This window comes from Botryllus schlosseri, chromosome 6 (assembly GCF_051294905.1).
Source record: "Botryllus schlosseri isolate E-star chromosome 6, Bs_hap1, whole genome shotgun sequence".
NCBI lineage: Eukaryota > Metazoa > Chordata > Ascidiacea > Stolidobranchia > Styelidae > Botryllus > Botryllus schlosseri.
In genome coordinates, this window is record NC_137241.1 from 13,662,307 (window position 1) to 13,689,087 (window position 26,781).

A 26,781-nucleotide genomic window follows, 5' to 3' on the forward strand; every position below is an offset into this window, starting at 1 on the left:
TCAAAATCGACTCGTGTTAGATGCGCTCTAAGGTCCAGATTTGCCGACATTTACGGCGTTTTTCAGTTCTGGCTGTCAAAGCTATAAAGGAGGACGAATTGCCAAAAAGGAGTACATTTGGGCGTCCTCGGAGAACATTTTCGATTTCTTGAAAAAGAAGGAGGTATGTTAACCCTAGACATTTATGTCGTTTGTCTTTCTATTCTCTAGGGATCATATCAGGTTTGCAGCTTGAAAGCACTCAATATCGTGTCGGCTATTCGGGTTTGATCGAAAATATGCATATGCAGAGTCGATGTGATTTTTCGCTAATGTCAGAACACAGTGCATTGTGCGTTGCATTTTTCTTCGTCTCAATCAGTCGGCCCAGGGCCCCTGGTTCATCTCGTCCAGCGGTACCTGACTTCTGGTGTTCTACGATAACGACGTCAACGATACGCCACAAATGCTGGTATGGATGATTGCACACTGTGCCTACCACAGGCGGCGCTAATTCTAAGAAAGTTGGTGAATGAAAAGCGACAGAAGGATAATGGCGATGCTTACTACGGAGCGCCTCTTATTGCCATGTTGTTTCATGTTTTTTCGTAGTGCGTAGTGCAGCTGATGATTGGCGAAGTAGTGTGTAGCGGTGTCGTTTGCACTATCGTTTATGGCGTTTTTAGATTTTATTATAGTATTTAAGGAGTACTTTTGGTTATTTTCGAAGACAATATTGCGACATGACATGGTGGTACTACGCTATAGCGTACGGCGTATGATCACGCTACACAGCGGTATGCGTATATCTATTCAGTCGTGTGGTCACATTGTGTCCGCTTCTCCCGTGCCTGCGTGCCTCTCGCTCAGCAAGAAAGTAGTCAGCGAATCTATAGGGATGAAAGTAATGGATCAATGGACCATCCACTACAGTAAATTATACTCTCATTCTGCCATGTACAACTATTGTACGTGGTCAATTTGAATCTGATTATACACAGTTCATGCATGGCGCCGTACTTTGTGCGATTAGTGGGACAATCGAGTGAGAATGATGTAAGTAAAAATGTCACAGTGAAAGAGTACAAGAGTAACCTAACCCACCAGTGGACTGAATGCGTGTAAATGAATATTATGTAGCTTTAGATTTATTAATTTTAATAATTTATAGAGAGAACAATCGATTACATTCCTAAACACTCTGTAACTGCATGATAACATGACTGATTCGAATCGGAGTGTTAAGCTTGGAATCGACTATACGGTATATAATGAAATTACCTAAAAAAGTTGACCAAATGACTGTACTCGACTCGGGTGCAGATGCCGAGATGCCGTCATTTGTTGGGATCCCTGTCGTGTCCCAGTATGTTACTGTCTGTATCTAAAACAGTGGACCGAATAAAGAGTGATGTAATTTGTCGCTTCTTCGGTTTTCCCAGACGTTGCTTGGTGACTGTCAGCATAACTACTTCTCATTTAAATCATAATCACCATATGGAAGTCTGATAACCAGGGCTCCGGCTGCGTAGTCGCAGTTTCGCTAATTTTTCTTGAATAGAGTTGTGAGTCGCAGAACTATTTTGAAATTCCGCATTTGAGTTGAGTACAGGAAGCGCAACGAGCTGGAATCTAAGACAAAGTTTGTTAAAATGCTATACTTCGATATCAAGTGAACTGCTTCAGAATGTTTGTGAAAATCGCCAATTGAATAAAATAGGATTTGCATGTATCGTAAAACCTGTAAAAAAGTTATTACTGTTATTAGTAACATTATGGATGAAATCATATTTTCCTGCAATTCAAGTGCATGGACAAATTTCAAGCTGTATCTTTGCGTCTAACGCAAAATTACTTGTCGCGTCGCTAATTCGTGTTGTCTTAAAAACTATGCATTATTACCGTTAAAGAGCAGTTACATCGCCTGGTTGCTGTGACAATATAACTCGTTACATTGATGCAAATCCATTTAGTCAACCAACCACGAGGTGGGAAGGATTTTCACTTTTTCAGAATTTTCCTCCAGTATTGCAAGTCTGAAAATTTTTAAAAAGTGTCCTTTTTCAGATTCCTGAAATATGGTAACCCTAATTAACCGCACAAATAATTCATACCATTTCATGTGAATTGCTCTCGTCAGGTTTCTGCAGATTGGGATCAATTCAGTTTTTGAACCGATTTGATATCTCCAAATTGTCTGCTGAGATAGTGTAGCAATCGTGTTGTGCTGAAATGGTTATGACCAATAAACCTCCGATCTTGTGCGATATTATCGTCATAACTGTAGCCAGCCCCACTCAGGTTCGCATTTGAAACAGCATTACTTGAAGCTAAATTCTGTAATCGGAGAAGTGCCTGATCCTGCCTACGCTGCTAACACTAATAATGGTTTCGAATAAACATTATTAACGTATTTAATTTTTATCAGTGAACTTTACTACTATAGTTCGGAACGTTCACTTAACTTTCAAAGTACACAGAAACTTTTCGCAGACCGGCATCAGTCCGCGGACCAGCGGTTAAAGACCGCTGATGTATAGGAGCCACCTAAGAAGCCTTATAATTTCCCCACTATTCCGTTTATGTATTTCTAATGAATTTCACCAGACAGGTAGTACGATATTGTAGTTTATGTTCATACAGCATAATTTTACTTAAATTTACATCCGTTACATCTTCATCGAAGCTGCCTTGATAATAAACAATCGGCTATCATTGCTCTTTGTTTTCTCTCCATACCTCTGTGTCGGCACTGCAATGTAATTTCTAGAATTGCTTTTGCAGATATAGTGAGGTTATGATCATGGAGCGTTGTTCTCTTGAGCAGAATGCCTCCTAAGCTAGCCCCAAGCAAAAAGAATAGTGGAGGAAAGCTGATTCTGAAAAGAAGTCTTCAACAGCCTTATACATTATCCTGGTGAGTGGGATGTGCATCACTGTCGTACAGAAATCAGTTATTTGTCAGTTAGTGCAATTTGCAATGCAATTGATTCCGAGAACCTAGCTACACAATTTCTTATAAAGGCGAGTAATACATAATATATATATGATCAACATGAGGAACTTGAAAATATTGAATTTAAGTGATGAATTAAAGGACTTCTATTGATTCAATCGACGATGATAGTGCGTTTTTTAATATCAATTGTAAAAATGTTGGTACTGGGTCGCTGGTATATGCCTAGTATACAAACCAGCGTCAGTTAATCAGTTATTTTGTGCAAAAATCAGCTTTGGTTATGAGCCATCAATTGAATGAAAATGAATGACTTGAGCTTCTTAAATCTAAATGATTTGTTTCCACTCGGGTACAAGACCGTAATATTTTTACCAAATCTGCTTGGAGAGCAGGCTTGTTGTAAATTACTTCCAATACAACTAGCTAGTTGCATTTTTTAATTATGGGGGATGCCGTCACGCATTGCAAAGACAACTTATCGAACCAGACGCACCACATCTCCTTAACTGGGACCTATAATGTTTCGTCCCTTATCATATCCTATCAGAAATAGTGCTCACCTGTATTGAATTTGGGCACTTATAATTTTATAAACATGGTTCTTCGTATTTTTATCTTTGAAATTTCACTACCGGTATTCCTATTTTTACAGCGATGACCTATATTTGATGTGAATGGGAATCTTGATCGTACAAGTCAGTCCTTCCAATGCTAAACTAAAAATGAGATTCCTTGAAATGACTATGCTTATTTATTGGCTGAGGGTACTTGTGTAGAAAATGTCACCAATTGTTTATTTTCATTTAAAGGATAATCGCCAGGTTTGCTATTCATTATGTCAATTAGTGATGTGGTGTGATATTGTACTCGACTACGTTAGCCTTCAGGGAAATATTTGAGCAGTATATGTGCTGGAAATATATTCAACCTCATGCTCTCTGTTATCTGTATATTGATATATTGCTCCATTTCCAGGCCATCACTGCCGAAAGGCGTCAATTCCTTCATCCTGAAAGAGCTTGTAGAGTAAGTGTTCGAGTGTTGTAGCATGTTGTATGGGTGTAATCCATGTATTCCTATATCTATTGTCTATCTGAATAGTTGAAGGCCTTTCAAGATTGTTTCAGCTATTTGTCTACCAAATAACATTCAAGTTTGTAATTTGTGGCCATGATATGAATGGCCTGAATGGGTTCAGATTTAAACTCTTTCATATCTTCACTGAAATGCATGGTGAATTTCCTTTCCCTCTATCTCGGTATCATTCCCAACTCTTACTTTCATGCAGTATTTAGCATCAAAGTCAATGACAGTTTCTCTAAACTGGTGAGATGTTATCAACTATCGTAATGTAGGATTAATGGGGTACATTGTGTGTTCTATATTGTTAATAAATTTCTCTCGAATTTGGAAAGTGAGTCAGGTCACTTCATGTACCTGAAGAGCTTCTTGTAATGTGTTGTCGCTCACAAGGAGCGTAGCCTGTAGATTACAAGCTGCAGAAATGAAAGCACCTAGTGTTATATCCTTGAAAGAATCCAGTAAGCTGTTTGGATAATTGCTATTTCATATGTTTGATACTAAGGTAATCATTTTCTGTCATTCTGGTGGGAATGCTGTAAAATTGACCTGGCCAATGCACACACCAATGCTGCTTTTTACGTGGTATTCATGTATGTGATTTGTGTTGATTTTGAATGCAAATATGATAACAATATTTAAGAATGCGTCTGGTTTAATTATTTTCATCTCGCATTTTAATGCTACATACAGGATGTACCACTTCCGGCGGACCTAAAAATTGCATCTGAATATGTAACAATAACTTTGTAATATCAAATAAGAGAAGGTATATTTCACATATGAACTCGCACGAGGCACGACGTTCATAAATACGAAATGCGGTGTTTACTACACAGGAACTTGACTCATATATTTTACCACCTGTCGACTCTCAGTTCCGTAACAATGGCGCTCCTGCATCTGCAACTGACGCCCGGTATGGGAATAACGTCCTTGAAATAAAGAGTCTTTCACTTCGATTCAGGTATTTGAAGCAGCATCCCGAGTTGAAGAAAGTGAAATCTGCAGGAAAACGTAAGAGAGAAGAAACGCTGTCAGAATCGGAAACACAAGCAAAATCTTTCAAGTAGGTTATGCGAAGGAATTTTTCTTTTTTGACTTGTTTCAAGTTGTGGCCAGGTCACCAGCTTGTTCCCTTTTCTTGCAGTGTCATTCGTACGATCTAATCCAAACTAAGCACTATGGTACTTGCCTGTGTAAAGCGAGTCATTGGTATGACTGGCAATGTTGTTCTCACTGTTTAGCAAAATCTAATCGGCTACTGCAGTTGTGATGATCTTGTGAGCTGATATTGTCTTTGCGAACCATAAACGGAAAGGTCATGATTCAACTCTCTTTTCCAAACTTTTGAACTTTGCGAGATGGTTCCAGAGATTGTGCAGTGCTCAATAGTACAATTTCGATTGGGCTCAAGTTTGATGAATGATGATGGTCTTGATACATCAGATTACATCTTTTGATTTTCTCTGGAGGTGGATTTGGATGAGAGGACCAGAATTTTTTTAAAGGTTATCTATGTATTCGTTGTGACATATAATAACCTAGCTGGCGAATCACGCATCCATGATGTTATCACAAAACATGGATCAACTAGTAGTAGCCTACATGGTGTACTTCATAATTGGTCAAGTTTGGCAACAATCTCCTAGTAGCAACAAAAGCATTTTGTATTCGAGGAGCAGAAAATATCTCGTCAAATGTATGGCGCGCATGAACTGAACATTCATATAACACTAACTCAATGGAACCAATGACTTCCTGGCAGTTCTCTCATTGACTTGGGACACAATATGCTTTCCCTTTATCCAACGGAACCAATCCTATACCTCTCTTGTCATCTTGCGAGATAGTGTCATCATCTGTTATTATTTTTGAGAAATTGTTATGTTGATTTTTACTGTTACTTACCAAGTTCACCACGCCTATATTATGATTCAAGAAATGCCGTACCTGTATTTAAAATAATCTCTGAACACAGAAATATATTTTTGATTAACGTGAACTTGTTTTTATACATCCAGTATTAGTCCTTCACTGAAGTATTCAGAATGGCACTAATTGCTGCTATAAATCTAATGTGGTTTCTTCAAGGTGTCGGTCCTATGATTGTTTCAATTCAGCTGAGTAGTGATTAAGACGAACAGCACTAATCCACAAAGTTATCTGCGATATCTGAACCACTGATTACAGCGGCAGTCAATAATATTACGGCTGCTCGAACTTTGATCATACATCTTTCTCGAATTAATCTGAAAACGTTTCCTTGCGTTTTAGATCACCGATTGTTTCCGGAATCAACATCGTCACAAAAAAGTTAGAACGTGGAGAGCTGGACTTGGCTTTAGTTTGTAAGAGCGCGAAACCGGCTTTGTTGACTCAGCATCTAATTCCTTTGTCGGCTACAAGATATACTCCAGCCGCTAGCGTTGCCGGGCTCAGCGAAAAGCTATCGTTCGAACTCAATTTGAAATCGGTGTTGGCCGTCGGCATCAGCGCGAAAGACTGCCCCGAGATTAGTAAATTAATTACGAAAATTACAGAAAAACTGCCTCCAATTGAGGTACCTTGGCTGCCTGGCATACCGACAGTTGGAGATTCAGAGCTTGCTGAGTCAGAGCATGGGAAGGACAGCGGCTCGTTTAATCTGAACCGTGGAGATTCTTTCTTACCTACAACAGTTTGCGTTAACAAAAGCGCCTCTGGGAACAAACGGAAGATATCGCGCGCTGCGAAGGCCGAGAATGACGGACACGCGGCGTAGAGTCAAGGTCTACACCCTCAACGAGGACAAGCAGTGGGACGACAAGGGCACGGGGCACGTGTCGTACACGTTGGACGCGCGTGTTCACAGCACGACGTTGATCGTACGCGCAGAGCAGGACGGCTCGACTTTGCTGGAGTCTAAAATCTTGCCGGACACGGCGTATCAGAAACAGCAGGAGACTCTCATCGTCTGGTCGGAGAGCGACAACACGGACTTGGCTTTGAGCTTTCAAGAGAAGCCGGGGTGCGACGAGATATGGGAAAGGATTTGTCAGGTACGTTTGTGCCAATAAAATATTCCAAACACTTTTGGTTGATGTTGTGTCTGAAATCTCTTCCACGGTAATGGTGTTCCCATGGTCGGTCGACATATATAAGGTTATAAGCGTCCGACACAAGCACGTGTCGGTTCAAGTTGAGGTTTGAGTTTTGGTAAGGGTTTATTTCAGGGTTATGGTTAGTTTTGGGATTATAAAGTCACATGCTCAACTGTCATTTTTCACTGTGCCGCATACTCGACTGTCGGGCATACCTGGTCGAGAAAATGGGGAGTATGAACATTTTCCAAATTCCCCAAGGTAGCATCGATTTATTTGGGTCAAGTACGTGTTTAAATGCCGATAAAACAAGGATAAGGTAAGTTTCCTGGTGTTGACGAACTGGCAGACATGGTATAAGCCGGTGTAAGCTCCACTCTCTCGCGTCACATACACATTATAAAATCTGATTCATCAACACATCGGATTGGGTATTTCAGAGAGCTCCGATCCCGGCTTGTTCAGTAAGGTTATTAATTAAAAAATCAAAGTCTACACGTTTGCTACCCCCAGAATAAAGGCGGACGACCTGTCCGAGAGTCGCCACTCCCTGGTTCCCAACTAAATATCTACGCTATCAAGGAGTCGTGTCACTAAATATCATGTATTGCGTGCAGGTTCAAGGCAAAGACCCGTCAGTCAACATAACGCAAGACGTCACCGATGACGCTGAGGATGAAACGGGGATGGACGGCGGGTCTGATCTTGGTCTCAGCTCTAACGAGCCCGTCGAGCTGCCACCCTGCGAGTTGAACCGGCTTGAAGAGATCGAAAACATCTTCAATTCGTGCCTGCCCAACATGGCCCGTCGCGAAAAGCTTGCCGTCGCAGTCGAGAGCGCCGACTACATACCCAAGCTGCTGTCGCTGTTCAGCATGAACGAGGACCTCGAAAATATCGAGGGGCTGCATCACCTGCACGAGATTTTCAAAGTGCTCTTTATGCTGAACAAGAACGGCATATTCGAGATGCTGTTCAGCGAGAAGAACATCGTCAACACGATCGGGTGTCTGGAGTATGACCCGGCGCTGCCCGAACGGCGGCGGCACCGGGAGTACCTGACCAGGGAGGCGAAGTTCAAGGAGGTGCTCCCGATCACTAATTTGGAGCTGAAGAAGAAGATTCATCAGACTTTCCGCGTGCAGTACATTCAGGATATCATCCTGCCGACGCCGTCGGTTTTCGAAGAGAACCTGCTTTCTACTTTGAATTCTTTCATCTTTTTCAACAAGGTGAGTGTGTGATTGTCGGAGGGTTGTTGTCGACGTGACGTATTGTACGCGCAGATCAGCGTTCAGTGGACTGGTAGCAGTGAATTTGTTATTTTCTAATCGAAAAATCCTGCTGATTTTCAAATCCACATTCTGAAATCATGTCCAGCATTGACTTAAATTCATAAAACAGTGGTGACAAGGAGACGGAAAATGATCTCCTGAATCCAGTCCAGAAAAGATCGTTAATCCAAATTTGACTAAAATTTTCAAATCCTATTTTTCAACTTCGAACCAGTCGGTGGCGTACACCATGTTTTATGTGTTACACTGTGGTTTCGAGCGGCCGTGAGTACCTGTCGCTTGTCCAACATCCTGCTTTCAGTGGCTAATCTGCATTTTTTGACGTTTTCTGGCCGTCGTTTTGGGCTCTGTGTATTCCAGGGTTGTGATGACGCGAGGCACAATTTTCTGATGACTCGAGTCATTTTCGCAAAATTCAGAAACGACTCGACTCGAGTCAATCTGTGTTTTGACTCGACTTGGACTCGAGTCATTGCGCATGACTCGAGATTTAGACGGCCAGGGCCGACATTTCATTGTAATTTCAAAGAATAGTGAAGTTACCACACTATTAGGCTATGATTTCGTCTATTGGTAATGGTACTTGAAAATGCGACCAGAAACTGCTAAAAGTGACGAAAATTAGTATAATATCAATGCGAACCATTCGATGTCACCAAACAGGGTTATATAAAGTGGGTTAACAAGATTTTAACTAGAAACTGAGCAGTCAACACAATGACTTGGACTCGAACTCAACCCTCTGATCGCTAACTTGGACTCTGACTTGACACGGTGGTGAATCGAAAATGACGCCACTTGACTCGAGTCGAAACTATAAAAGTGAGACTGACTCGTGACTCGGGGGCCTGCCACTTGGTTACAGCCCCGGTGTATTCAATTTGATAGCTACCTATATCTTTACTGTGTCTAAAATTGCAAGCCTAAAATGCCGTTTTTCCGTCCGACGTCTAATCGCGGCTCGTTCCCAGGTCGAGATTGTCAGCACGGTCCAAGAGGACGAAACCTTCCTCCGCACACTGTTCGAGCAGCTCAAAGACGAGTCCCAGACGGACGCCCGCCGCACCGAGCTGGCCGGCTTCCTACGCGAACTGTGCAATTTCTCGCAGTCGCTGCAGCTCGCCAACCGCGAGGACTACTTTCGGACTATCTCCGAGCTCGGCGTGCTCCAAGTCGTCGAGTCCGTGCTGGCCTCGGACGACACGAGACTCCGGCAGTTGGGCGTCGACGTATTCACCCACGTCGTAGAGTACAGCCCGTCGATGGTGCGTGATTTTGCTCACGGCGAAATGCGCGACCAACCGGGCAACGACGACGAACTGCTGATAAACCTTGTGATAGAGCAGATGATATGCGACCCAGACCCGGAGCTTAGCGGTGCCATGCAACTCATGGAGATTTTGAGGATACTCCTCGATCCAGAGAACATGATGGCCAGCAAAAACGAAAAGACAGAGTTTCTCAGCTTTTTCTACTACCACTGCATGCACGTGCTGATGGCGCCGCTGTTAGCAAACACATCCGACGACAAACCGGGCAAAGCCGATTACCAGACGGCACACTTACTCAGCTTGATACTCGAGCTCATCACTTTCTCGGTAGAGCACCACGCCTATCATGTCAAGAACTACATCCTGAACAAAGACCTGCTGCGTAGGATACTGGTACTGCTGCATTCAAAGCATCGCTTTTTGGCGCTGGCGACTCTGAGATTTTTGAGGAAAATCGTAGGCATGGCGGATGAACTGTATTATCGTTATATCGTCAAAGGGGACTTGCTTGAACCAGTGGTGGCTGTCTTGTTCCGGTCTGGAAATCGGTATAACCTCCTCAATTCCGCGGCGCTCGAGCTTTTTGAGTATATCCGGGCGGAAAACATTAAACCCTTGATCGCCTACATCGCCGAGATGCACATGGGACGCTTGTGCGATATCGACTACGTCAAGACTTTTGTCGGGATACAGCAGCGGTACGAGATTCATAAGGACCGGATGAACAGGTTAGGCGAGGCCAGTGACTCGGTTACTGTGCCGGACCAGAGTAGATTCAGGCGAGACGAGCGTGCGCCTGACGAAGACGAGGAAAACTGGTTTGAGACGGAGGACGAGGCAAATGATATCTTCCTGACTTTGAACAACGCCAGCGAGGAACACGAGATACTCAAAGTGAACATCGACAAGATTTTGGACGGCGACAAGGACGCAGAGGCGTCTGCGGATGACAACGGTTTTAAGATGGCCGCAATCGCAGCAGAACGCGCGCAGGCCAAAATCTCGATCAACTTGAACGGGATTAAAACCAACGGCGACGCCGATAAATCTACCTCACCTCAGCCCGCCCCGGTAAAAACCGGGCTCGTGGGACTTGTCGACTACGATGAGAGTGATGACGAAGACGGGGAAACGGAAAACAGCGGGCAGAGTCCGCTGCAAAAAGAAGACGAATCCGCAGGCGCCGCGAAACGAACTGAACCGTCGGACGTAGCTAACGATGTCGAGGTGACCGCGAAAAAACCGAAGCTGCAAACGGTCGGCTCTGGCGATTGATTGATCAGTGGGTTCGAAACGCCAACGCCCGCATTGAGCTCGGCGGTTTGTTTGATCGGCGGTCCTCGCGTTCGAATATTTTTACCACAACGACGCCTTTTGCCTGTCGCGTCCTCGAGCAAAATTGTGTGACGCAAAAAATAGTGAGCGGTGAGCTGTTTTCAGGAGGAGTTTTACGAGATAATCTGCGTCCGTACTGCCGTTTTTGAATGGGATCGAATTTGTGTGCGCGATGAATTTGCGAGGTGGCAGGGTCCTGTCGTACGTAGCAAATGGATTTGATTTCGTTACCTTCCGTGTACTGCCTCGCAGGTAGGGCTGCGCGCAACAATTCGAGTCGAGTGAGACGATTTTGTCAAACGCTGGAATTGTACGTTAATAGGTATATTATCAATGACGATTCTCGTTTTTGAACTTTGTTGTTCATGCCAAAATACAAATATTGACTTACTGTCATGGAGAATGACATTTCTGTGATGTAGTGACCAGCCTGGAGCACTGTTAAAAAGCGCGATGACATAGGTGCGGTCAAAACTAGCGATATTTTCTTCGTAAAGGTGGAAGTCTGTTGTAACATCATAAGTGAAACTTGACTGGAAGCCCAATACTCGATTCGGAATCGACTCGCTCAGCCCTACTTGTCGCGAGGTGACTTCCCCGAAATTTTACAAGCCTTCGGAGACAGCTCAACATATCAGCTGTCTCGTGTAGTGGCTCAATTGCTGCGTGTAACGAAGTTTCCGCATTTTCGCAAGTACAACCTCTCGCATCTGGTACGTCCCTGGACTGTCATGTTCCAAGCTTTGTACATTGGTTTTTTAAATGTGTTTAGATTAGTTATGAGATGCCGCTCTCTCTCTATGATAAGATGCTACGTTTTGAGAGTGAAGTATACTGCTGGTTTATTGATATTTTTGTCTTAGGACCATCGTTTTCGTGTCCTGTCCAATTGCGCCTGACTCTGTTACCAGGCGAGATACGTAATACCATAACATGGCAGCTTTTCAATGGATTTGGTGTTTCGGTAACAGCGTTGAATGACACGTTGATATGGAGATTCGTCGCTTATCATCTTCATCATGCATTGGCTACACGTAACTATCAACCATCTCACTTTCAACGCTTGTTTTTATTCAAAACCATTGGAATGCACTGCTGCCCAAGAATTCAACAGCAATGCAATGTCACACTGTACCGGTAGTACTTCCAACGTAAAATCATTCTTGACAACGCTAGCAAAGCGCAAATCATTGATAAAAGAAATTCTCACCTTAGTTCTCGTTGAAAGTTGTTGAGAAATAATAACTTCTGTAAAACGCCCGTTACGATCCCTCGGTCCATCTCTGCCTGCTATCTTTTCCTTAAACCCGACGAGTTTTCACTGTTTAAACCTCCGAGTTAAACGCACGCAAGTTTATGTCGCAGATGTAGAAATTTTGTAATTTTTCAATCATTAACGTTAGTTACTAAGCATCGAGAGTTACACTTGCCAAGTGACTCGATAGGCTTCAACTTGTTTGTTAGGTGTGATTTACGCGACGTGAAGGTATGTCTTTATTGGATTTTTTTTATTGTACCTCGCTGAACACTTGTTATCTGATTTTCTGGTTGGTATTCGTGGAAATATGGTGGGTCCTGGTGGACTGGCTCGTGGTTGAAGTGCGCGATCCTATGCTCATCTCGTTCTGAATACCTTTCGTGTCTGTTTTTTGTTACTTTGTTCTGCTCTCTGAACTTCCTTAATTCCGATGGTTGTACAATAAATTAGCCTAATGCCATTTTGCTGTCTTTCTTTAGAGTGGCGATCATGAAATGAGCCTTTTGAAACTTGGCGAGCGAGATAGTGTAATGTTTATGTGTCCAGCTTCTCGATCGGTAGATCGTGGGTTCGATCCCCGGCCGGGTCATACCAAAGACTTGAAAATTGGTATCCGCAGCTATCCTGCTAGGCGCTCAGCAATCATGGAGAGCATGAAGGAGAAAAAGAAACGGGTGCGCAGATTAGATGACCTCACGGCCGTATCGCAACTACGTCGTCAAAGCATCTCAATGGTGCAGGCAAAAAAGAATAACATCTCTCTCTCTCTCTGCTTGCAATCTGCAAGGAATTTATTGAGGAATTCATCAGCATACTGACAATAGTGAATTCAAAGTGAATGTACATGTGCATTGTGCAAATTCTCAGGCATGTCCGGTCATGATAGTACTGCTCCATGTACATTGTACAATGTAGTACAAGATTGATGTTTAAGAAAACAATCCGAACACTCCAGACATTGCTAGGTTGCCTAGAATCACACTCCACAACTAAATTTGGTCAAGTCCAAATAGTACAAGAGAAGCCATGATATATATCAATGAAGCGAAGTTATTTCTTTCAAGGATATATGGTGGGAAACTCCGTCACTTTGCCTTGACCAATTGACCAAGCATCGTGTTTCAGGCGTGCCCGAAGGAACTGTGATATGTTTTTAAACGTTTTCATCTTGAGAAAGGCAGCGCCTGGATGAAGAAATTGCAAACCAGTAACTGAGGTCCAGTTTTACAGGCTCCGTGAAAGGTGAATGTAGTAACTACATTATTCGTAGGTATAAGATCGTCCCATATATTTTTATGTCCTTTGTAAACTAGGATGAGAGTAGGAGTGGCCAGTGGGTGAAAGTGAAGACCTTATATAATCAATTAGACGAGATGGTTGGTACTGGACTCGTCATCAGCTTCCGAAACTTTCGCAACATGGGGACTAATAGGGGACCGAGTTGATGCGAGTTTGAGCCCCTGGTCAACTTCATTGCGACCTGTTAAAGCGATAGTGATATAAGTCTTGAATTAGGGCTACCATCAATGTTCCTTTTAATTTTTGGCAAGTCTGCGCAGACTCGCCAACTCACTGCGCAGATCCTTGGACAACAGTGCGTAACGACTAAAAAACAGGTCATCAATTCGGATTTTTTTAGCGCAACTTGGATTTTCTGTGCGCAGAGACAGTGTCAGCACTGCGCATTTGCGCCCGCGTAAAGCTTAGACGGAACATTGGCTACCATGCCCTCCTTTGGGAGGATTTGTCGTCCTTTTAAAGGAAATCGAAAATGTCCTCTATTTTGGAAATCCGTCCTCCTTTATAGCTTTGATAGTCAGTGTAGGGAGACGCGAAATCTGTAATGCGGTCCTTCGAGCGAGTCATTTGGCCCATAGCAGTATAGGTAGGGTTACAATACGTCCTCTTTTAAGAGGATTTGTCCTCTTTTTTGACTTTTTTGAAAGTGTCCTCGGAGGACGCCTTTTTTTCCTTTTTTTAAAGATTTTGTCCACTTTTTGAAAATTTAGGTCAGATTTAGAGCAAATTGCGAGTGATATACCGTAAATTACCACAGAAGTGACGCTCCGGTGGGTATTTCGAAGTGAAAAACTGTGATTTTAGCTCTGAGCGAAAAGTTGACCTTTTTTTAGTCATCCACCTAGCAATGTGGAGAGAAAAACAAGTCGAGCATTTTTAGTCAACACGACAAGATTCTCGTACAAATGTTGTAATCTGGGGGGCTTCGCCCCCAGACCCACCTCAGGCTATTCGCTGTTTACCGCTGCTTATCATGTAAATTGGGTGTCCGTTTTGTGGGTCAGCTTTTCTCGCCTAAACGCGCCAAGCGCGAAAATTTTCTATAATTCATCATTGAATCAGGAATTTTATTCAAATTGCCATCAATTTTTATTCTGTCTCTGATGCTCACGTAATCAGATTTACCGGTATAGCTGAGTGCAGTGTGCTTGAAAAGGTACGACCCCTCAATAATGATTAAACATCTTCGGGTGTGTCCCCATTCGCAGGAACGGAACAGCACTTCGTCAGGCCCCAAAAATCTTGGATCTAGGCTCCCATAGATTGATAAACCGAGCCCCATCACGTTGTATTGCTTTTTGCCACAAAATTAAAGTACTGTTCAAAGTTCAATGAGCCAGCGCCAGGCGCGAACATTTTCGATAGTTCGTGATAAAATGGAAATGGTCAATAAGATCGGGAATTAACGTATGTGTATTGCTATCAATTTCTTATCCTCTCTGCTCACGTAATCGGATTCACCGGGAGATCTGAGTGAGGTGTCTTGGAAACTGTTAGGCCCGTAAATAATAATTAAACATCTTCGGGCAGGCGGACCCGTTGGTATGACTTCGATCGTTACATGATGTTATTTCGTGACCTCCTGACTGCTATATCAAAAAATATAGAATCGCCCAAACGTACTAAACTAAAAGACGCACACGATTTCAAATTGGTATTTCTTCACTATCATATATTTTTTCCCTGCGAGATGGTATTTGTCTTGTTAGGTACAGATTTCCAAGACAGGAACATTCGACGCCTAAGGACGATTAAACCTGTATGTATTTTGTCTATATAACGAAGTTTTCGGCCAAGGTTTTCTCGCTGCCGATCGTCCCGGCACACTTTTTGGAGTCGCATATGTTACATGGCCTAAAACTTTATAAGTCTCGGTCCGTCGTGGCGCGGTAATGACCAACGCCGATATGCCCATTTCTATAAATCTTGCGTATTTTTTCGTAGGGTAAGAGTACCCGGCCAATATTCAAGAAATCTGGCATCTTGAAATCGCGGCTTGCGCGAAATTTTTTTGAAAAAGTTGCATAAATTTTCAAAATATACTCTATAATTTATGCTAATTCACGAAATAATTTTGGGTCCCCCTTCGAGCTCCCCCCCCCCAATCGGGTGTTTGGGGTGCGGCAGTTACGGTCCTGCGCCTAGGCCAAGGTGGGTGTCTGATTCCATAGAGAGAGAGAGAGAGAGATATGATATTATTTTTCGCCTGCACCATCGATATGCTTTGACGACGGAGTTGCGATACGGCCCCATGAGGTCATCTAGTCTGCGCCCCCGTTTTTTTTTCTCCTCCATGCTATCCGCGATTGCTGAGCGCCTAGCAGGATAGCTGCGGATACCTATTTTCGAGTCTTTGGTATGACCCGGCCGGGGATCGAATCCACGACCTACCGCTCGAGAAGCCGGACGCATAACCATTACACTATCTCGCTCGGCAGACTACTCCAAGTCGCTTCGACACCTTCGTATATTTTCATTGTATCGCATTTTTGTGGTGTATTGAACTGATAAAAATTGATACTAAACTTATGATGATGATGGGACGAGATTTGAGATCATATTATGGATGTACGAATCAGACAGCTGACGTATGTACCCGCCCATTACTCCAACTACGACCTCTCTGATTGGCTCTTACTGTTTGGCGCTTCATTCAGCTTCACTAGTTTTTTAGACGCGCGAAAACTGTCGGTTTTGCTCTGCGCGCTTCATTCATTCTGAGAACGCTGTTGCTGCCGTAGACGCTCTGATTGTTTTTCGACGCGCCCAAAGTACGATAATACAATTACAAAATGTTTGAAGCGAAGTTGATTCAGGGAAGTACCTTGAAAAAAGTTCAAGAAGCTCTAAAAGACATTGTAACGGAAGCAAAATGGGATTGTACGCATTCCGGCATCAGCTTACAAGCAATGGACTCTTCGCACGTTTCCTTAGTACAGTTGACATTACGAGCGGACGGTTTCGAAAATTACAGATGCGACCGCAATTTGACGATGGGAATAAACATGACCAGCATGGCGAAAATTTTGCGTTGCGCAGGCAACAACGACGTAATTACGTTAAAGGCCGAAGACAACGCTGATTTGTTGGAATTGACCTTTGAAGCGCCCGAGGAAAAGAAATTCTCGCAGTACGAGCTTAAGCTGATGGATATCGACGCTGAACAACTCGGCATCCCAGATCAAGAGTACAGCTGCAGCGTGACCCTCCCGTCTCAAGAATTCGCTCGCATTTGCCGTGATTTAAGCCAAATCAGTGAATGTGTTGTTATTACGTGCACAAAAGATGGCGTTCAGTTTTCTGCGAAAGGAGATCTGGGAACCGGTAAAGTTCGATTGCAGCAAAACAGTGGGGGCGGAGTTGAAGATGATGAAAAAGTCACAGTCGAAATTTCGGAACCAGTTCAATTGACATTTGCGATCAAATATTTGAACATGTTTGCTAAAGCCATGTCCCTTTCACCATCCGTGACCCTTTCAATGTCAAACGATGTCCCGCTTGTTGTTGAATATGGTGTTGCTGATATGGGACACATCAAGTACTTCCTTGCGCCAAAGATAGAAGATGAAGAGGACGACGATTGAGACAACTGAAAAAAACACTAGCGTTGACATTCTTCTTACATGCTCTTTTCTGTGTTTTTTTTTTAAACAGGATTATTCTGTCTTTTTTCCTGTATAAATCTCAACCTACGGCAGTTTCCGATTTTCGTTTGTCCGGCCGCATCATGCTGTACATTTATTGTGCACTGGCACTCGTCTGAATTTTTTTGGCTTTATCTGAAATGCATATAGCAAAGCAACATTCTTAGTAATTATGAACTGAGTGTCAAAGTATTTTTCGGTCATGTTGACAAAATGTCTTTCAAATCGAAATTTAACATTAGGTGATAACGAATTGTTTTGCCTTGTTTATATTGGAATAAAATACTCCTTGTTTATATGAGTCTTGTCTTAGTGAGTATAAATAGTAAAAACAGGTATGCAAATTATGGTAATGATGATTACAGCATTCGAGTGTGAACAATTACACCAATTGATGTTTGTTTGAACAGTTACAGATGAAATACATATTTTCTGACTGAAATGGTAAAAGCCCGGTTTGATTTCAACCCATGTCGGCATATATCCAGTTCATGTAATTTTCCCTTGTTGCCTACGAGGTATAGTATGCGCTTGTAGAGCAACGATGTCAGTTATTGAGTGTGTTTTTAGACAAAATTGTCAGTGGTGTTATGCAAGTGGAAGTAATATATGAATTCTTCATTGTGTAGTGTAGAAGCAGCAGAAGTCAGATGACGTGGTTGCTGGAAATGCCTAGTTCTGTCTGGTTGACGGACCAGAATGACGATGGAGTGATTGCACGCAATAGTCACAAATTGATTGTGTCGCTAGCCAGACAGAGAATGCTATATTTTGCCAGAGGCATTTTTACAGTCCACCATATTCTTTATTAACGTTTACTAATCGCGCAAAGTGTTTACACCGTATCCTATACAACTTCTCCGTATCGCTTTTCGACTCAACTACGGGCCATATAATATGGGGAATGGCGCCGTACCATGCTATTTTTCCATTTCCATATCAATACTATCATTTTCATCCCATGATGTGGACGAATGCTTATGTTATCGAAAATTGGATACCTGCTGGTGTGCATCAATATGAATGAAGCTCGTCACCTATCGCATAGCTCAATTTGCACCTTTTTACAACCCATGTAAACGAATTAGGATCGTTTTCATAGCTACTCACTTGAGTACTTATAAAGTCAGTCAATTCTACTTCAAGTAGTTTTAGGTTGTTTATGGAAGTACTTCTACTCGTACTTGAGTAGATTTTTTTTGTCGCTACTTCTACTTGAGTTGATGTCACGACTACTTTGACCACCTCCGAGTAGAAGTGGTTCACAAGTATGTAAGTAGGTATTCTACGCTTAGTTTTGCCTACAAAACTGTCAAGTAGAAGTAGTCTAAAACCATAACTACTTGACAAGTAGTGTGAGTAGGCAAAATCTACTTCAAAAAGTAAAAGTACTTCATCATTTGCCCACTCAATAAGAATTTTCAATGTGACAAATTGAAATAACAATCTGGCACTGTTGGATGGAATATCTCAATATCAGCTTTTGTTAGTAAAGAAGCTGTGTTTCAATTTTGATCCAGGTTATATCCAAGTTAAATCTAGCACCTGAATCCACAAGTAATTTCCATCTTCTCTGCATTCCACAACACGAGTCATTTTCTAACTGAAAGTTCTTTAGCTCGACTAAAAAGATTGTTGCTACCTCGTCAAAGGTCCCTATAGCCGATGCATAATCTATCGCAGTAAGAACTAGGTAGTCTCTCCAAATAATACAGTTAACTACAATAATAATACTTTGTATATTTGAAAAGAATCAAAATAAATCGACTCAAACGATCAACTAGACCTTGATATAAATATAATGATGCGGTGCCAGTAGAAACACTTGCTAATTTAAATAATGCCGCTATGATTGCTGGGTATTCTCACAGTCTTTGAGTATGGCTGCAGCCTGTGGAACATAATACGGCTGAGGGGATGGCGGTGGATTTTTCAACAGGAAATCTCCGATATAGGTAGGGTCGCAGATATGAACCCTATGCTTGCGTATCAAGCACTTCATGAGGTCTGACGACAGAGATTTTGTTCGATCCAGATCGATGAATATGTGGGTGATTTCAGAACCCAGTTCAGACGATATTCCTGAATGTTCGATAACTTTTGCCGAGCCGCATTTAAGCACCCGCTCGAAACCTTTCTGTTGCCTACTGTTCACATCAAGCAAAACCGACCATCCAGAAAACGCGCCTCGCGGAGAGCTTGCTTCTTCTGAGTCGCCCAGACTCTTGCGCCATCGGTAGGCAGCTAGCGGTATCAAACTTTGCAGCGCTTCAGGGCTGTTCGTGAGCTTGGCCGTATCTGGGTTTTCGGGGTTCCCGTACTCATATGGGTCTTCGTTTACAAAATTTCCTACCTGTTGGCACTCATCTAGATATTTAGGATGTAAAATACGCCTCCCGCACGCCAAGGCTGAGAGATATTTTTCGCTTCGCCCAGGTCTCGGAACCAACAGATGAGTACATTTAAGTTCGAATGTCGCCGTTTCTATTAGATTTGCTCCCAATTTCGAGACGACAGTGGTGTATTTGTCTTTGTCGTTAGACATCGATGACATCATAAAGAACATATCGGAAGGAATTCTCGGAATATCAATGGTTGTCTCATTGTTCTCAGTCGTTTCGTCTTGACAAGACTCGTCCTTTCTCATGAGCCTCAACATTTCTTCCCTGCCGGTCGGGTCATCCCAACTGACTTGCACGTCCTGCGAAAGTTCGGTAGCATTATTATCCCTGGTTAAATTAGATTGGAGGGTTGACACTCGTCTTTGAGCAGGCGACGAAACATGGGATTTACTAACACTCAAGCGATGAGCTTTAACATCTTTGTTTCCGCTGGTTTCCGCCATGATATTGGCGAGTTTCCTTTGCAGCATGTCCCTGCATTCCTGAGAATCAATCGGCTCGTCCGCGTCCTTTTTGGCACGTTTCCGCCGTGGCGTTGAATCGTCGTTATCTGACGTTTCTGAATTGCTGGAGACGCGAGTCGACAAACGGGTTCTGTTTTGGGAAGACCGTAATTTCTGCGATTGCGATTCCATTTGAATGGACTTGTTGGGATCGTACACGTGAGGGTACATCGTCTCGTCTAGTCTGGTTTCGGCGATAACGCACGACTCGATCCAATACGGCGACACTATCACTTTCCCGTCCGTTTTGGCAGTGCAAAATTCTTTGTTCTTGTCTTTGAGTCGTCCTTGAAACAAGAAGTGAGTACACGCGTTATCGTACACCCAGCGAAACTCGCCGGAATGAGCAGTCACTACTTTGGACAGATTCGAGAAGTCCTTGTGCAGTTTTGACGACAGCGCAATCACAAGGCCCTCAAATATATTAGATATATTCTTCCCATCTTCGACATTTTCATTTTTTGTATTCTCTTTATCCGAGGTAGGCGAGGACGTATCAGTTACATGTTTTCCCAACCTGCCGTCCAAATTTTCGATGAGATAATCCGGTATCTTTTCCACGGCCGCATCGAGGCATCGCGACATAATCTCACTCAGTGGCGTGTCCGGATTTTTTCTCGCCTCGTCCTTAACTTTGCTACGCTGCTCGGCCGGCGTTTTCAGAAGCTCAAACACCTCCGTCAAATCGAACGACATGTTCCCGCCTATGCTTCCCTTTTTCATGAACTTACTAGGAGTCTCCAGATCGTCATGTATTCTCTTGTAGCGGGTCGATACCGGAGTTTCCGCGTTTTTCATGGCCTCGTCGAGAGCCCGTTTCCTTAGATCTTTCTTAATCTCCATTTTCTCTCGAATTCTGTTCACGACACTCGGAGCGCGTGGTATCGGAGGGAACTCTGAATCCCATCCCGTGTAACCAACTGCTTTGCGATGATCTGCCCTTCTGTTTGTTACATTTTCAGTAGATTTGGCACAACCCGTCGACACCGAACTATCACTGTGCTCCGAGACGACGAAGTCTTCTTCCTTTTGTTTCAAACCCGTTCTTGCGCTTTCATAAATCCAATCCTCGTTTACGATAGGAATACCCCATTTCGTGCAGCCCACAAATTTCTCCCCACCAGGTTTGTGTATTATCAAATGAGTAGTTCTCTTCAAATCTGTCATATCTCTTCTCGCTACTAGATCTTGTGAAACACCTCCCAATTCAATAATCAACCGAGACAAAGAATTACGCTCCGCATCTCTATACTTACTCAAGCACGCCACGACTCCAGCCAATGGTTTTGAATTGGCAGGTACTGAAAATGGAGTGAACATGGGATGATTTGTTGCTGGTACGAGCTCATTTTCTTGGGTGCAGTACTGTATCCAGAATATGGTAACTACTTCGGCAGCAGTTTTATCAACGAGCCAGCCCGTAAGCGGCACAACAGCATAGTCTGCAATTCTTTTGCTGTCCACTGGAAGCAGAGATCCTCCATTCGATTCGATATCAGACATCAAAGATTTTGATTCAGCGCCGGCAAATCCAACAACAAAAAAGGTATTTCCTGAAAATATTCCACTGTAAGTCATGTCAGAGACCATGGTTGTCATATCGTTAGCAGTGGTTTCCTCATCCCCTTCATTTTCTGAAATGTTACGCTTTGACATTGTAGAGTTTTCCGGATACGGAATACCCACATTATCTTGATCTGTTGTCTCGTTAGCATACTGCGAAAGTACGGTATCATCATCTTCAGGCATGAGAAAAGGTAACATTGAGCCATCGTGTACAGAAACTTTCTGTTTGGCATCAACCTTTTTTACAGTATCCACATCATTCATCGTGATTTCATCTTCCGTAATCGCGTGCGTTCTTGTTTCCTCGTAATCCGAAGGTAGAATTGAAGTCTGCCAGTAATCTTTGTCAGGCATGATCTTGCCGTGAGCTAGCGAGTCTATCACCCAGTCCTGGCCGACAACGTTTAAATCCGGATTATCCGAACTCATGGTCAATATTTCGTGCTTCGTAGCACCGGAAATTCTGGCGGGATCACCCACCACCACTTTGTCTACGCTGGTGGACAACTGTGCCCGTTTGACAGCACCGGCCAAGCTCAACAATTTTCCCATTTTTTCTTCTTCTTGGTAAGAAAATCCGACCAAATAAACGTGGACTCCATCCAGAACGTCAATGTATTTGTTATTGTTAATCTGCATTGATAGCAACCGATTCCCACCACCTACAGCTCTACTTCTTGACATCATTGACGTGTCATTTAAAGCAGAAGCCACCGTATCATTCACTGTCGACGGGTCGATATTACTCAAATCTACCATTGATGACAAATTTCCATTGTCCGGCGGCTTATCTGGCGTCGACTGATGGTGAGCTGTCTTCTGAGAAACGTTAGCAGGGACTTTAACGGGATATTTGAGATTATCAAGGCAAAATCCCTTGTCGATACTGTCGTACAGCCAATCGATGTTCACAACTTTTACGCCAAACTTTTGAGCCATCATAAACTTTTGACCTTCGGGCTTATTCACTATGAGATGAGTCGTGTAGTTGAGTTTCATGGCGCCGGAATATTCTCCCCCGAATTTCGTCACCAATTTTTGCACTTTCGTCTTGTCGGCGGCGCTAAATCCGGTCAGACAAATTTTACAGCCGTGAAAAAGTGGGCACAGGAACTCCTCCCACTTCCCATCTTTGGCACACACGTACTTGGACACTCCAGCTTTCCACAAATGCTGTATCCATTCCTTGGTCATGATCTTTATATTGTAATTCGTGGCAGTGAGATATTTGACAGAGCCAACGTGTCCAACGACTAGATGGGTCACACTTAAATCCAGAGGTTTTGCTACTTCTCCGCCCATCATTTGAACCATGTTTGTGAGTTTGATTCTTTCATCGTGGAGAATATTGGAAAAACAAATAACCGTGCCAAACATGGTCAGTGTAGCGATTGGATAACTCATATTTTTATGTAGCTGTATTCCATGCTTCAGTAAAGTCAGCATGCACTGAGATCCCAAAATCGGGTATCCATGATTGACTAAATTTTGGACAATGTTCTCCACCTCTTCTGTCCCTTGGAGCGGATCTACTACATACACAATCTCCTCTTGGAACATTGAAATCTTGTTTGCCTCTTCAGCTGTCGTCCATACACAATTGATGCCCTTTTTCTTTGTTAAATCATGAACGAGAAAGAGGTTTTCTTTCCCTTCATCAGAAAAGGAAAGGCACCTGACCTGATTTCCAGCTTCCATCACGGTTTCTAACACTATGAAATTCTACAGCAGTTATTTCTAAATTATGTGAAGAAATAATACAATATTAGGATTGCTATCTTTGTGATCATGTTGACTGTAGCAAATTGACAGGCTACCTACTTCCCCTATAGTCCCCCATGTTCGATACTCTGTCCAGTGTTTTACCGTGTACCTCAAATACCCCAGGCTATAAAATCTAGGTTCATTTTTTGAAATAAATCCTGTGTGATGAGAGCTTATCTGCATAGAATAATCAAGTTATGAAACAGAAAGTTCTACGTGACGTTGCCACCAATTCTACTCTGGCAAATACCGTGCCCATTTTTATATCAATCCTGGTATTAACGATGTACGAATGTAAACAATCTAAAGGGGGAGCAAATAGGAATATTAAGTTGATTTACATAACACTTGAGTAGTCTCGAGAAAAATGTTTCCCCTGATAAAAAAAAAACACCATAAATTATGCTCACTTCGGCAATCTTAAGTCGATCAATGGGACAACTTACATAGGGCTCATAAGTCATGGTCATACATATATTAAAAACATAGATATAGGGCCTACTGTCGACTCCACTATAAATTCGGGCACTGGATAGCCCGGACAATCACTTCATTCGGAAAAATGCACGGGAACGAAACAAAAGTAAAAATTGCACATTAAAAACTCGACCACTTCAACAGACAATTCTATTCTCCGCTAACTCAGACACAGGGTCGCTATTCCTATCGTTATAGGATATGACACAATAAACAGTACTTCATTCGTTTCATCACAAGATGAGTCATTAGGTTATGGCGAAAAAACGTTGATCCATACATTAACAATCACAATAAACACTTATAAGGCCGTGCCAGTGCCATCAGCCTTAGTCGCTTTGAGTTCGGTGAACGCTATATATGATGTGTTTTACACGGTAATATGTAATAGTATGTAGTGATTCTTTAATCGTTGGGTATCGAGAGACAATACAACTAACCTGAAGGTATAAGTTTTGCCCCTCCTACCGGCGGTACCGGGTATTGCCGGTAGGGTCTCGTATACCATAAGCACGACCCTGACATTATGGTGACCGACCTTAGTTTGAAAGTCGCAACTGACCTTATTTTGCATGCAATCACACCAACCTTCGTCGGTTGGGAATTATTACAAGAAGAGATTTCCATGCACATGATGCATCTGCCTTCAGAGCCCAAATCCTTAAATTGTATATACACCAAGGCGCGAAATGTTTTGAATCACTGATCCGTGTCTTGTCAAAAGGGTTCAGTTTTCCATGATGTGAATGTGTCAGTTGAGCTCAATTTTCAATAAGAATTCAAAACACCGCAAGACTGCGATACTATAACCTTTATAAGGCCTTTATAAAGGCTATGGCGATACAATGAAAAGATAGGACGGTGTCGTAAAGACTTGGAGTAGTCTTTGAAATCAGACACCCATCATCAGAGGTGGTCAATAGTCAAGAAAGCTACTCAAGTAGAAGCAGAAGTAGTGACGAAAAATTCGACTCAAGTACGAGCAGCAGTACTTCTCCCATAAGCAACCTAAAACTACTTGAAGTAGAAGTAGAATTGACTGACTTTAAATCTACTCAAGTAAGTATAAGTAGTTGAGAGAGAGAGATATGGTATTCTTTTTCGCCTGCACCATCGAGATGCTTTGACGACGGAGATGCGATACGGCCTTTATAGTAAGGTCATCTAGTCTGCACCCCCGGTTTTTTTTCTCCTCCATGCTATCCGTGATTGCTGAGCGCCTAGCAGGATAGCCGCGGATACCAGTTTTCGAGTCTTTGGTCTGACCCGGCCGGGGATCGAACCCACGACCTACCGATCGAGAAGCCGGACGCACAACCATTACACTATCTCGCTCGAAATTCGTTCACAGGGATTGTCAAAAGCTGCAAATTGAGCTATGCGAAAGGTGCCGAGCTTGATTGATATTGGTGCATACTAGGAGGTATCATGGGATGAAAATGATAGTATTTATATGGGCCGGGCCGTAACAGCACTTCGTCAGCCCCCCCCCCCCAAAAAAAAAAACTTCGGTCTTGGGCCCCCCACCCACCCCACCCATAAGGTTATAGACCAAACATATTCACTGGGAGTTTATTTAGTTAGTCAGCTTTTGTTGCCTACGCGCGCGATGCGCGGGAAATTTCTAGAATTAATGATTTCATCGGTTATTCTTATCAATTTTTATCTTCTCTCTGCTCACGTAATCAGAGGGTGTCGTTGATTTGTACATGTCGCCAATGTCGCCAATGTCACCAATGTCACCAATGTCGCCAATGTCGACGTCTATCTATTTTGTCAATGTCGCCAATGTCGCCAATGTCGCCAATGTCACCAATGTCACCAATGTCACCAATGTCGGCTATGTCACCAATGTCGCCAATGCCGACATTGCCGACAATGCCGCCATTGCCGACAATTCCGACATTGCCGACGATACCGCTCGGGGGCCGAAACTAGGGTAATGTAATGACAGGATTTTTGGTGACTCGACTTGAATCAATCTCATTGGTATTGACTTGACCTGCACTCGGCTACTCAAGCACTTCGACTATCTCGCTACATACTACGCGATTCTTGACGGGAAGACCTGAAGATTGCATGGTCACAAACGCAAATTATTTATAACTAATCATATTATTTATATTATTAGGCCTACGTTGAATTGAATGAACGTCGAAGTCTTTATACATTCCAGTGTAGGATTCGCGAGGAAAATACACGACCGGGCGTGGGTACGCTGGCAAAAAAGTACACCATTTCGCATTCCATTGGTGTCATCAAGTGGTAGCTGTGTCGAGCGATTCGAAGATGATCACAAGAACTCCACCAAAACGTAGTGGAAGTAAGCCTGGCCAATATCCCAGATCAGCCATCAAGCAAAAAACGAAGAAAAAACACTCGTGATCGTGATCATTGATTGTTGTTAGTTGCTGTACAGACACAGCTACCACTTGATGTGTGTTGTTGAATAAAATCAGTTTCGTTTGGCTATATGGAATTGTATTATTTTTGAACAAGCTAGGGGTTCATATAAAACAGGGCTAGTTCTAGTTCTATAGTGCGCTTTTTGAAAATCCAGTAGTTTCCCAGCAAACACATTACGGCAAGCGGTTATCCGTCGGATAACTTGTCCTTTGGCCCAGATTCATCCTAGTGCCATCCGGTTGCACCGAGCGTGTCGACTCCTGGTGTTATCCAGTGGGTGACCACTGACCATCCAACTAGTCATTTCTGAGTCACTTCCTGGCCACTGTAGGGACAAAGTCCGGTTGGGACCGATATCCATAGACTATCCACTGATCAACCCTCTGAATACTAGCTAGCTCCTGAACCTGCATATTTCCTTACCACAGGTTAGGCGACGCACAAATACACTTACACAAGA

General features: G+C 43.0%; 4 protein-coding genes across 4 annotated transcripts; 3 read left to right on the forward strand and 1 right to left on the reverse strand.

Moving 5' to 3' along the window:
* Positions 1-527: 527 nt before the first annotated feature.
* Positions 528-6,782, forward strand: LOC145440317 (ribonuclease P protein subunit p38-like). Its single transcript, XM_080317889.1, has 4 exons — positions 528-2,896; positions 3,914-3,964; positions 4,986-5,087; positions 6,296-6,782. The coding sequence occupies exons 1-4, from the start codon at positions 2,808-2,810 to the stop codon at positions 6,780-6,782; spliced, it is 729 nt and encodes a 242-aa protein (XP_080174015.1). The 5' UTR covers positions 528-2,807.
* Positions 6,763-12,720, forward strand: LOC145440289 (serine/threonine-protein phosphatase 4 regulatory subunit 3A-like). Its single transcript, XM_080317856.1, has 3 exons — positions 6,763-7,059; positions 7,719-8,333; positions 9,368-12,720. The coding sequence occupies exons 1-3, from the start codon at positions 6,763-6,765 to the stop codon at positions 10,940-10,942; spliced, it is 2,487 nt and encodes an 828-aa protein (XP_080173982.1). The 3' UTR covers positions 10,943-12,720.
* Positions 12,721-16,248: 3,528 nt separating this feature from the next.
* LOC145441058 (DNA sliding clamp PCNA-like) lies at positions 16,249-17,499 on the forward strand. Its single transcript, XM_080318838.1, has one exon. It carries the CDS (start codon positions 16,352-16,354, stop codon positions 17,141-17,143), a length of 792 nt encoding a protein of 263 aa, XP_080174964.1. The 5' UTR covers positions 16,249-16,351; the 3' UTR covers positions 17,144-17,499.
* Positions 17,500-18,923: 1,424 nt separating this feature from the next.
* LOC145441057 (DNA topoisomerase 2-binding protein 1-like) lies at positions 18,924-24,488 on the reverse strand. The gene has a single exon (XM_080318837.1). The coding sequence runs from the start codon at positions 23,370-23,372 to the stop codon at positions 19,050-19,052; it is 4,323 nt and encodes a 1,440-aa protein (XP_080174963.1). The 5' UTR covers positions 23,373-24,488; the 3' UTR covers positions 18,924-19,049.
* Positions 24,489-26,781: the final 2,293 nt, after the last annotated feature.

Excerpts from the sequence above, each read along its gene's own strand:
- LOC145440317 (XM_080317889.1), top strand. The coding sequence starts at position 2,808 with ATGCCTCCTAAGCTAGCCCCAAGCAAAAAGAATAGTGGAGGAAAGCTG. Across the intron at positions 2,897-3,913 it reads CAGCCTTATACATTATCCTG|GCCATCACTGCCGAAAGGCG; the intron begins GTGAGTGGGATG and ends CTCCATTTCCAG. Across the intron at positions 5,088-6,295 it reads ACACAAGCAAAATCTTTCAA|ATCACCGATTGTTTCCGGAA; the intron begins GTAGGTTATGCG and ends CTTGCGTTTTAG.
- LOC145440289 (XM_080317856.1), top strand. The coding sequence starts at position 6,763 with ATGACGGACACGCGGCGTAGAGTCAAGGTCTACACCCTCAACGAGGAC. Across the intron at positions 7,060-7,718 it reads TATGGGAAAGGATTTGTCAG|GTTCAAGGCAAAGACCCGTC; the intron begins GTACGTTTGTGC and ends TATTGCGTGCAG. Across the intron at positions 8,334-9,367 it reads CTTTCATCTTTTTCAACAAG|GTCGAGATTGTCAGCACGGT; the intron begins GTGAGTGTGTGA and ends GCTCGTTCCCAG.
- LOC145441058 (XM_080318838.1), top strand. The coding sequence starts at position 16,352 with ATGTTTGAAGCGAAGTTGATTCAGGGAAGTACCTTGAAAAAAGTTCAA.
- LOC145441057 (XM_080318837.1), bottom strand. The coding sequence starts at position 23,372 with ATGGAAGCTGGAAATCAGGTCAGGTGCCTTTCCTTTTCTGATGAAGGG.